This window comes from Ambystoma mexicanum, chromosome 2q (genome assembly GCF_040938575.1).
Source record: "Ambystoma mexicanum isolate Mex_15411 chromosome 2q, UKY_AmexF1_1, whole genome shotgun sequence".
Classification (NCBI taxonomy): Eukaryota; Metazoa; Chordata; class Amphibia; order Caudata; family Ambystomatidae; genus Ambystoma; species Ambystoma mexicanum.
In genome coordinates this window covers 398,537,411-398,549,463 of record NC_090924.1, presented here as the reverse complement: position 1 = coordinate 398,549,463, position 12,053 = coordinate 398,537,411, and the positions used below count along the sequence as shown (strand labels likewise).

Here is a 12,053-nt window from a genome sequence, read left to right as displayed (position 1 = left end):
TGCACTACCTTCCTGGAAACCCCCTGCACTCATGACTGTCTCTGGACCTACAGTCCCACCACCAGCACTTGACACCAGACGTCTGCACTTACCCTCACACTTGCCACAAGGTGGCCGTACTTTACTTTTTGTTATTATTCTTTATCCCATGTACTGCACTTCCCCCATCGCACTTTTCCCCCTTCCCATGCACTTGCGCGATCTGAATGACACCTGGCCTAGTAGGATCGCTGTCTGTCTTCCCTCTGTTCCACTTCCCTTGCCTCGTCGCACCTAGAAACACTTGTGTATGGACGCATTATAAATGCCATATCATATCATATTGGAGCCAATATGAACTAGTTTTACAAAGTCAGTTGCGGACAGGTGGGGGCTTGGGGTTATGTAGAGCAGCCAGCCAGTCAAACTTTTTGTCAGATTCGCGATCAGCCAATTACGTTTTTTTCCTTTTTACCAAGCACATTGCAGCTTTTCAGTTTAAAATTTAAAAAAAAAAAAAAAACAATGGATTTTCACCAAACCAAGGGAAGCACCAAGTTGGCCAAGGCACCCTCTAATCGCTAAGTTTAGCTTATTTTTGGTAAAAAAGAACAAACATCCTTGATTGGAAAATGAATGATATACTCATTAATGAAGACACCACCCTATAACTATGGCCCCCTGGATGCAACTTCATAAAGTCCAAAAAAATGCAGTTGGGCACGTATTTTTGTTGTCAAGTTTCGTGCGGATTCATTGAATGACATCAGTTACATACATCTCAAAATTACCACTTCATGTATAAACAAAACATTAACCATAACCACAATCGCTATTATTGCCTCTCATACATTTCATTCAATTTTGCAGATTACTTTTAGGGAGTGATTGAAATGAAACATACTTAAAAACCATGGATGATTGGCATTTTAGCTCACAAATACATTTGAAAAATCTCAGCAAGTAATAGCAGTGAATATCTGATACATCCGGCGCAACCCACATACTCACAGCTAAAAGAGACAGAGTTCCCATCATCTTGGTAGACACCACGGTCACTGGTGCCATTAGAGTTGACTGTCTGAAGAGTGAAGAGTAGTTTCCGCCGGCGCTGCCTCTCTCTGCACTTTCGTTTGGCCTGGCTGTTCATGCTGGGGCTAGGTGGGCTGATGGTGTGGCTAGGCCGGGCTACTGCCCCACTGCCGCTGCTGCAGCTGGCACTCTTTCCATCTTCCTCTTCCTCTTCAGCCTCGCCATTGGATGGCCCAGACATGAGATCAGGCTCTGAAGCCTCTGACTTGTCATCTGCCTCACCGCTTCCACTGGCTTCCTGGTCTTGAGTGGTGGTTGTACTCTGGGGGCTTCCATCATCCTCACCTAACAGAATGAGTGTGGGGAGAATAAAATCAGTGAGCCATAGCGAAGTGCCAAGGTGATCAGAAGGAAGGATTGTGAAAAAACACAATTCATCAAATTTGATAAGCTTGAAAATGGTTAGTATTTATTTGGGTGCACACAATTTAATAAACTGTTCTTTGCTTAATTCTTAATGTATCCATTTTGTTGAACAGCTAATACAAAAAAGATCCTAATTGTACACTTGTTTTAAATCCTTTTATCGATTGCCTTCAAACCCTAAAATAAGAAAAGCACCAGAGAAGCACAGTAAAGGCAATCCGTAGAGCCATTAAATCAGAAAAAGCACGAAGTAAAATCCTGGAAAGTTTGCATTTCTGACAAATCTGTCCCTCAACCCATTGCCCCATAGATTACAATACTTGCCAATCTTGCCCAGTAAAAGCGACACCATGTGTTACCCTGACTTACATAGCCCCTTAAGGTATTCACAGTGGTAATAAAAGTGGGCACAGCTAATCAGAGATAGTGTGGCGGCACATCCACCGGTACTTAAATGACAATATGGGTTAAGTTGTCTTATACCGTGCACTGTTACCATTGGCATAGTCTCCAGACGCTCACGTGGCTCTGTAAGAAAGAGTGGGGAGGGTTAGTGAGGAAAGAGGAATAAGAGAGACAATGTGTTCTTCAGTTGACACTTGCGGAACCAGGAGAAACTGGATTCCTGTGCAAATCTGTTTCCTACATAGGTTTTATTGTGTGCACTGGTTTGTTGTATCCAGAGGGGTAAGGCCCAGTTGGGGAAGTGTTCGTTGTTTGCAGATGTTAGTTATGTTGAATGTGTGTTTCATGTATGGTTTCGCTGGCTGATGGGGCGTATGTGGAATTTGGGTGATGCGGGAGAGGAGCAGAAGTGGTGGCGGTTAGTACATTGGCTACTCTCTATGCCTTTCCAAGTGCAATAACTTTGCCACCTTCACAGTACCCCCAAGTTGTTATGCATAGGATACACTGGCTGGCTTTCAGTTTGAAATGCAACACATTGGCCAACCTTCAAAATTCTTCTAAGTGCAATATAGGGATGGGCGATGTATTGAGTGTTGGAGATATATCAATAGATTTGCGAAATCAATATAAGATGAGACAAGATTGTTGACATCTAGGTATATGGGATACATTACTCACCGTAATCTTACTTCTTTTTATTTTTTAACACTCTTTTTATTATTTCCATAACAAATAATATGCTACTCACCGTAGTGACCAACATACTCCTAGTCCATAGTCCCCTTTCCTCGATACTGTATGGGCATCCCTCACTAGGGATGTGAAACAACCTTTTTCACCAGAAAAAAATGTTGTTGCTCTTTATATTTGGAAGCACGCTGGGGCGCGGCCCTGACTCCACCCACCGGTGCCACTCCTCAGTCCCCTTTGACGCGCCAACAATATTGCAATTGCCTAATGACACTGGTTTATTACGGGGGGAGGATACTGGGACATATGGAGGAAAGGGGACTATGGACTAGGAGTACTTGAGTCACTACGGTGAGTAACAATTACTCCTATGCCCCGCCCCCTTTCCTCTATACTGTATGGGCGATTACAACTGAATGCAGCCCTGGGGAGGAGAGTTGCCGCTCTAAGAAAACAAGTTCTTCAAAAGTGCCTGGCTAAATGCTGCGCCTGATCTCGCGCTGGCATCCAAGCAGTAGTGTTTGCAAAAGGCTGATGGGGAAGCCCAAGTAGCCGCCTTGCTGACAGTTTGCCATGGAACGTGTCTTTGGAAAGCCACAGCCGTGGCCTTGGCTCTGATGGCGTGAGCATGCATGTTTGCCGGCAAAGACCAGTGCTGCCCTTGATATGTCTCTGTGATGGCCATCACCATCCACCTTGCTATCGAAGCCTTGGAGGCTTGACAGCCCTGTTTTGACCCGCCAAAAGAGATGACAAGGCATCCGATTTACAGAAGCTCTTTGTCCTGTCCAGGTAAAATCTTAGAGCACATCTGACATCCAGACAGTGCAACACTCTGAGCCTCATCCTTTGGTTCCGCAAAGAATGGTGGAAGTACTATCTCCTTGTTAAGGTGAAAAGAGGACAACCATAGGGAGAAATGTAGGGTGCGTCCCAAGTACCACCTGGTACGGTTAAATGTAGTATAAGGCTCTAAAGTCACCAGCGCCTAAATCTCACTGATCGTGCGCGCTGAGGCAAGGCCAACCAGTAGAGCAGTCTTTATAGTAACCAGCCGGATGTCTGCTGACGCCATACGTTCGAAGGGCTTGTGGGCCAGTGCGCCCAGCACCACGTCAAGGTCCCAGACCTGATGTGGACGCGTGACTGGCGGATATAATCTGGTCAGGCCCGCCAAGTGCCTTTTAACTATCGGATTAGAGGAGATGTCATCTACAGAATTCTTGTAGGCCTCTATGGCCACTAGATATGTACGGCAGGTGTCTACCTGTACAGCAAAGTGAGCCAGATGCGCAGAGAAAGAATACACATTGTTCAGTCGGCATGTCAGAGGATATATCTTGTTTGCCTTGGCCCAGTGACAGAACCTCATACACTTGCTCTTGTACTGCCTTCTGGTGGAGTCGCTTCTTGCCCCCTGAATGATAGCTAGGTTATCTTGTAACAAGTGCAGATGTTTCACAGTGACCTGTTCAGTAATCAAGCTGCCCGGGCTAACTTCTGTGGAGCGGGGTGATCCACTGTGCCTCCCCCCCTGCTGGGCGAGCAGAGGGGCTGGACCCAGTGGGAGGTGTACCAGAGGCCGATCCGACAGTCGGAGGAGTTCTGAGAACCGCGGTTTGGCTGGCCACCATGGTGCTATCAAGATGAGTTGAAGGCTCCGTGACCTTGCAGATGAACCTGTGAATCAACTGAGTGGGGGGGAAAAGCATATGCATTCATGTCATTCCACGGAACCTGTAACACGTCCTCCAGCGAGCCCCTGCCTGGCCCCATCCAGGACACAGATTGGTGGCATCTCCTGTTGCTCGTGGTGGTGAATAGGTCTACCTGAGGGTGGCCCCACGTATCGAAGATCCCCCCTCAGGACATCCTTGTTCAACTGCAACTTGTAGTTTTTAACCCCCAGCCTGCTAAGCATATCCGCCTCCAAGTTGGATTCCCCAGGGAGGTAGACTGCTGATAAGTGAATGTTGTTTGACAGTGCTCACTCCCATATGTCGATGGACAGTCTGCAGAGCGATGGAGATCTGGTAGCTCCCTGCTTGTTGATGTAATATATGCATGTGGAGCCATCAGTCTGGATGCAAACTGACTTGTTGCTCACAATGGAGAGGAACACTTTGAGAGCAGATGGCCATCATCTCGAAACAGTTGATGAATTCCAGTTGGTCCTGCCGTGACCAGAATCTGTGTGATCTCCGGTAAAGGCTGCCTGAACAGCCTGCACGCTAACAGGCTGCCTTCTGCCCTCCACCAGAAGAGGTTCTGGTGAAGGTGTTGTGGTATGCTCAGTAGAGCTGCTTGGGAGCCTGTTTCCTGATTCCAAAAGGCTGAGAAGGAACAAGTTACTTACCTGTCACTGTTGTTCTCCAGCATGGGTCTGGCATGGATTCACATGCTCATGAATATTCCTTGTCATCAGGCTGGGAATTCTCAGTAAAGAAAAAAAAACAGTTTCAGTTTCGTTTCTGAACTGTCCATCTACTAGTAACCAATCAGTGGTATTTGGGTCATATTGCCCCCAGCCAATGACTGCCCTCTACCTAAGCCCCTCCTCTGGCAGCCATCTTCAGATTTGGTAGCACGTAAAGTGGCAGTAGGACCAAGAGAAGAGCCGCAGAGGGGTAGGAGGGAGGGTTCGCAAGTGAATCCATGCCAGACCCATGCTGGAGAACAACAGTTACAGGTAAGTGACTTGTTCCTTCTCCAGCATGGGGTCTGGCATGGATTCACATGCTCATGAATACAAGAATACATAGCAGTACACACATGCACAACCACGGGAGGTGGCAAGGCTCAACATTAAGCATTTTAACAACTCAACATTAAGCATCTCTTACCTTCTCACCAGGCTCACCTTCAAACGAACAGGTCGCGCAGCACTGCCTGGCCGACTCTGGACTCCTCCCTGGAATCCCGGTTGACGCAGTAGAATCTCGTGAAGGTGTGCGTCGACCTCCACGTAGCAGCCCTGCAGATGTCCAGCAAGGGCACACCACACAAGAATGCCATGGTAGCAGCGATCGCTCTGGTCGAATCGGCTCTCGGACAGCCGAGCAATGGTGTGTTTGCCAACCAGTGACAGTGCGTGATGCAGCCGGAGAGCCATCTGGAAATGGAAGCCTTCGAGAGGGCCTTCCCTTGGTTCACAGATCCAAACAGCTGTGATTTATTCCGAAGGCTCTTCGTGTGGTCCACGTAGAACTTCAGCGCCACATCCAGCGAGTGCAAAGTCCTCTCAGTCTGCGACAAAGGCGACGGGAAGAAAACAGGTAACACCAAGGGCTCGTTGAGATGGAAGTTCAACAGCACCTTGGGCATGAAGGAGGCGTGCGTCTCAGCACTATCGTCGTCTCCTGGAATGTCAGGTATGGAGGTTTACAGGAGAGGGGCTGTATCTCTCCCACTCGTCGTGCGGAGGTGATGGCCACAAGAAACGTTGTCTTCCACGACAGGCACTTCAATGGTACAGAATGCAGAGGCTCGAATGGTGGCCCCATGAGCCTGATCAGCACCACGTTGAGCTCCCAGGGCGGGAGCCTTCACCGGCAATAATGATCGGAACAGTCCTTTCATGAACTCCTTCACCAGGCGATGAGACCACAGAGATGACCGCCCCGGAGTTCTGGTGTAGCGGGAGATAGCCGCCAGATGGATCTTGATTGAGGCATGTGCCAGCCCCGCCTTGGCCAACGATAGCAAGTACGGTAGCACTTGAGGGGATGTAATCCGCAGAGGGTTAATCTTCTGTGAACGGCACCAGACAGAGAACCTCTTCCATTTGTGTCCATAGCATTTGAGAGTTGAGGACGCCCTGGCCTTTGCAAGCACCTCCTTGCAGTCCACCGGGATATCGTACCCTCCAAACTCTAGTGCTGCAGGAGCCAGGCCTGCAGGTTCAGCGATCCTGGGTCGTGATGGAGGATGACGCCTCCTTCCCTGGCGAGAAGATCCGCGTCCGTCGGAAGTTTGACCGGAGGGAACGCTGACATGTCCAGAAGGTCCAGGAACCAGATCTGTCTCGGCCACGCCGGTGCGACGAGAATCATCCTGCACCGGGACCGTCTGAGTTGAGTGATGAGTCGCAGCAGCAACGGCAATGGGGGGGGCACACATACTGGAACAGGCCTTCCCAGGGGAATGAGAAGGCATCGCCCATACTCCCCGGCTGGGGAAACCTGCTGGCGAACCTCCGGCACTTGGCGTTCATCGCCGTCATGAGTAGGTCGATCTGGAGATTGCCCCATCGTCGGAATAGGAGATCCACCTGATTCTGCCGAAGTTCCCACACGTGGCACGAGCGCAGCTCCCTGCAAGTCGGCGATGGTGTTCTTTATTCCTGCCGGATGGAAGGGTACCAGGAACATCCCTTGGGCGACAGCCCAGTGCCACAGATCCTGCGCTTTCTTGGATAGGGCTGGGGATCTGATGCCCCCCTGCTTCCGGATGTAGAACATCGTGGTGGTGTTGTCGGTGAAGATCCTTACCACTTTGCCCTTGAGGGACGGGAGGAACGACCTGAGGGCCCAGAACACGGCTCAGAGCTCCAGGACATTGATGTGTAGTGACCTCTACTCAGGGAGCCAAAGGCCTCTTGCGTGGAGATAGCCGGAGTGTGCTTCCCATCCCTCCAGGGAGGCGTCCGTCACAATTTCCTGATGTGCAGGTGTCTGGAAGTCCATGCCCGCCGCTAGGTCCGGTGGTGGGCCACCCGCGCGCATTGCTTGGCGGAAGGAACAGGGCGACTTGCGACGGTATCAAGGGGTTTTTTCGTGAAGTTGATCGAGAATCCCAGATCCGTGAGAAGTTGGATGGTCTTCGCTGTGTGATCGACGGCGAGTTCTCTTCACTTGGCTCGGATGAGCCAATCGTCCAGGTAGGGGTAGACGTGGATCCTCTGCAGGCGCAGTTGCGCCGCCACTGGTGCTAGGCACTCGAACACCCTGGGCGCACCCTTCAATCCGAAGGGAAGGGCCTTCAACTGATAGTGTCGCCCTTGGACCAGAAATCATGGGAATTTTCGATGTCCTTTTAGGATGGGGATGTGGAAATAGGCATCCTCCAAGTCCAGCGATGATAGGAAGTCTCCTTCCTCTAGCTGTCCCAGCACGTGCTGGAAGGTGACCATCCAGAACTTCTGGGACTTGATGTACTTGTTTAGATGACGAAGGTCCAGGATGGGTCGCCAACCGCCGGTCTTCTTCCGGACGAGGAAGTTCTGCGAGTACACTCCGGAGCCCCGGAGCCTCTTTGGGACGAGTTCTATGGCTCCCTTTCTTAACATCACTTGTACCTCCAGAAGTATTTGTGGGACGTGGTTTTCCTTCCTGGCCACGGGTGGAATACGGGGACACCTCTTTCGGAATTCCAGGGTGTGCCCGCGGGCCAGGGCATCCAGCACCCAACGGTCGGTGGAGATGGACTCCCACACGCTGACGAATTGTGGTCAGTTCCCTCTTGTGACCGACTGGCCTCTGTTACTCATTCAATGCTTCTTGCAGTCGTCTAGGATGGTTGTTCAGAATTTCCGTACCGTTAGATTCCGCATCTTCAGTTGCGCAGTGGTCTCAGTGTTTGAGGGACACGGTCCACCACAAGCTTTACATGGTTTTGCCACCACTTTCCGTCTCTCTCTGGTTATCAGGATGTCCCATGTCCAGTTTTACTTCTCTTGTACGCCTCCTGGTAAGACGCATCGCGTCTACTTCCATTTCTCGTTCTCTTCTGGTCACAGGATGCTCCCACTTGGGAAGAAGAGACAAATTCCCGTGATTTGTCACATCACCTACTCAGCCATTGGTGTTCTCCTCCAACCGGTTTCTGTGCTCATCACATCTTCATGGGGAGAGTCTCTAATTGCAGCTCACAGCCAGTGCACGTATTTCTGCTACAGGGACTTGTGGTCGCTGTAGATGCGAGTGGAGTCAGGGGTCCACAATGAGTCCACACAGTGAATTTCACAACGATTACACTTGGACAGTAGGTACACAATTACTATATTTATTAAAGGCCCAAAAACACACTATGAAAAATGAATCAAGCAGGTAATATCACACAACAGTCTAAATATAAAACATATGCAGTCAGTTAGTTAATACAATGCATATAAATCACCCCAATACCTGCAAGGAAAGATTAAGCAATTAGGCAAATCTATCAATAATCGACCATAGGAATGGGAGCCCTAACATTTTGAAGTCCAACCCTAAGTTGAATAGGACCTTGTGCCCAAATGTTCACAAAGTACCTTTAAAGTTGCTAAACAGTTAGATGTTTCTGTGGGGTTCAAGATTGATTCAGAAGTCTTTCAAAGAAATGTACAGGTATGTAAATGACTTTTCCTGGCTTCAAGAAGGGCCTTTTCAACAGACTTTTAAAAACCAATGGAATAGAATAATAAATCAAAATTCTTTACATACTTTATAACGGAGGAGGCATGGTCACCGCTAAATATTGCGACTACTCACCACCCTTACTCTGATTTTCATGAAGGACTTTGCAGGTTAAATGGGAGGTGTCGCTGGAGGTAGGTTTACCAGCTATAAGATGCCCAGGAGCTGCAGGTGCAAGCAAGGTTCCGGTCGGGTCCAGGAGCGGAGTTCAACCATTTTCATTGTAGAAATGTAGCTGGCACAAATGCAGTACACTCTTCCAGAAAGGGATGGCAGGCTCCAGCAGTAGTCTTCGCACATGGGCTAGAGAAGGTGGCTCAGTAGTCACGAACAAAGTAAGCTCCCCAGAACAGGACCAGTTGATGCTGGAACTTGGCAGGAAGGCGACCTGTAGGACTAGCTGGAGACCACCGAAAGATCCGGGCCAAAATGTGGACCGGCGGCTCTACTAGCATGGTAGCGCGTCACAGAGCTGGTCAGTCCTCAGGGTGGTCCAGGGACACTCTGAAGGCTCCAGCCTGAAGGATCATGAAAAGGTGCTGAGACTGGTTGGTCCCACCAGTCCAAAGGGTAGAAGCACCAGCAAGGGTCTGGTAGTCCAGCAGAAGTTCACTAGGACAGCAGCAAGAATGGTTGCCAGGCGTCTTCAGGATTCATCCTTGTTAGGCAAGATTGTATGCAGTACCCTTTGAGTGCACTACAACAACCCTGACCTCCTGGCAATAGGAACCCAACCTTTGGTATAAGTCTGTACTACACAGGTTGGTAGCGTGTTGAGGCTTATCTCAAGAGGGGTCAATGTGAGCTGTAAGGGAGTTACATAGAGATTCACAATGACAAGTATTCAAATAAACTAACACAGGTTTCTTGATTAAACAATTATACATTTATTTAACAGTCAGAGTAAGCCTTCTTCAGAAGGGGGCAATATAATAGTAACACATAAATACACTCCAAAATCCACACTCTTAACATTTCTAAACCAGTAAGTACCCTTTTGGGATGGCACACAGACACTTCCTACACCCTTGGGTGATTATCTTAATAACTAGGACACTGTGGACATTAATATCCCTCTGTTTGCATTTAGAATCAGACTTAAGAGTTTGGCAAAGAAAACTATTATTAAAACAGAACAAGTGAGCACACATATTCTGAAGCAGTTAAGTACTTTTGGTAACCCCCAATGCAAAGTTAGTTAACCCCTTCCTGGAAGGAGGACAAAACACAATGTCAGAGGGCAGAAGAGTCATTTAGGGAGCCAGGTTAGGCCAAAGTCAATTGGGCAAAAGTAAAGGTGAGCTGAAGCACTTCTCGCAGGTAAGTAAAAGTCTTGCACAATGTTTTAGAAGTCTTTGTAGAAAAGAAGAATTCAAAGCAGGGCCACAAGCTGTTTAGACTTGTGAAGTAAAGAAGCTATCAGCAACTTTACAGAGCAACTACAACAGGTCTCACCAACAGAGAACAAGTGCAGTTACACAACAAGGAGGTAAGCGTACAATACCTTTAGGTTGAAGAAAAATGCAGCAGATGACTTCTGTTCCTGTGCAGCTCTACAGATCCTGGTGTTCCTGAGCCTCAGTTGTGGGTACAAGAGGGGGGACGTCTGGTGACTCCTGCAATGGGATGATGGTTGACTCGGCCTTCCAAGCCAAAAGCCTCGCCTTTTATTCAGGTTTCTACCATTCATTTCAGCCTAGCTGTCAGTCACCTAACAGGGTGGCTGTCTTTGCCGGACTGTCAGCCGGCCAATCACTACAGAGTGCATTTTGCTCTCCTAGGAGACTAAGCACAGGGAGTTTCGGGCACCTCCCTCAATTCCTGCCCCCACCAGACACCCTGGAGCCAGAGGCGGGCTTCACTTGTGAATCCTGCCAAAGGCAAAGCGAACAAAGGGACCAAACCTGGTTTGGCACGCAGGGTAAATATCAAGAAGGACCTTTCCAAGACGAAAAGGCAAAAAAAAGAAGACAGGGGACATTTTGACAAAAATGGCACCCTTGGGTGCTTTACTGTAGCTGCGAACTCAGCCAGTGGTAAATGCACACCACAGTAGTTCAAAGTAAACCACTGCCACCAGCCATTCATCGTGGAAAGGGTAACATAAAAACGTTACATGAGAAGCTAGACAAAGGGGATACTAAGTAACCCCTCCAGCACCCTATTGTAAGATAGCGTGTGCTGGGTCTAGAAAGTTACAAATGTAAGTAAAGTCAATTTCATTTTACTGCTCTTGGAAACAGTAGTTTATCCAAGAGAAGGTATTCAAACCTTTGATAAATCTGAAAGACTTCCCTGTGCCACTGGACTGAAGGAGTTGTGTGACAAAATGTAAAAGATGATGCTTATGGAGTTTGTCAGACTCCATAACCAAAAGAAATAGAGTTCAAAATCACATTATAAACACATGAGAGAGTGGGAAAAAGGGTCTCTCTCTCCAGGTAAAAAAAAAAAAATCAAGTCTTCGAAATCCAGCAAAGTTACTGGGAGTCTCCAAGGTAGAGAGAATATCACATTTCTGAGAATTCTCCCCAACACTCCTCCCATTGGACAGTACCGGATAAGGTGCCTTAGCCCTATGAGAGAGCTTAGAAGACTTAACTTAAAGCCTAGAGGGGTGGCTCACTACTGGGCATTCATATCCTGCTCCTTTGAGGCTAGCCTCTTCGGCTTGACCATTAATGGACACTATTTCATGGTCAGGACAGAACTGAGGAGATGGACAGTGGATCATATAAAGAGGATCAATAGGACAGGATCACCCAAAGACCCTTGCCTATCAGACATGTACAAAAATCTACTCAAAGAAACTGTCCTTCCAATTGCAAAAATTTATCAATCTATCGCTGGAAAACAGAAATCAGAATCGTATCTAAGGCATACAAATCGGAACTACGTTAAACCCCTTTTGAAAAACAAAGTGGGGCAAAAGCAGAAGGGACGAGTTATTAAATTGGATTCTGTACAAACCGCATGTAGGTTTCAGACCAAAGAGGAAACAAAAATGTGCACTTTTGTCCATAAGGGGTGACTTAAATATGAATGCTGATAAAATGCCATTAGATCTTAATCTACTTGACACATCAGCAGTCCACCATTACCTAAATAGTCATAGTGAAGAGA

General features: G+C 48.1%; 1 protein-coding gene across 1 annotated transcript in view; it reads right to left on the bottom strand.

Moving 5' to 3' along the window:
• USP11 (ubiquitin specific peptidase 11) overlaps positions 1-12,053 on the bottom strand; it is a 2,050,211-nt gene that overhangs the window by 603,021 nt on the left and 1,435,137 nt on the right. Inside the window, exon 15 of the mRNA XM_069647415.1 lies at positions 991-1,356. Coding sequence (XP_069503516.1) covers positions 991-1,356 — 366 coding nt within the window. The remainder of the gene's footprint in view (positions 1-990; positions 1,357-12,053) is intronic.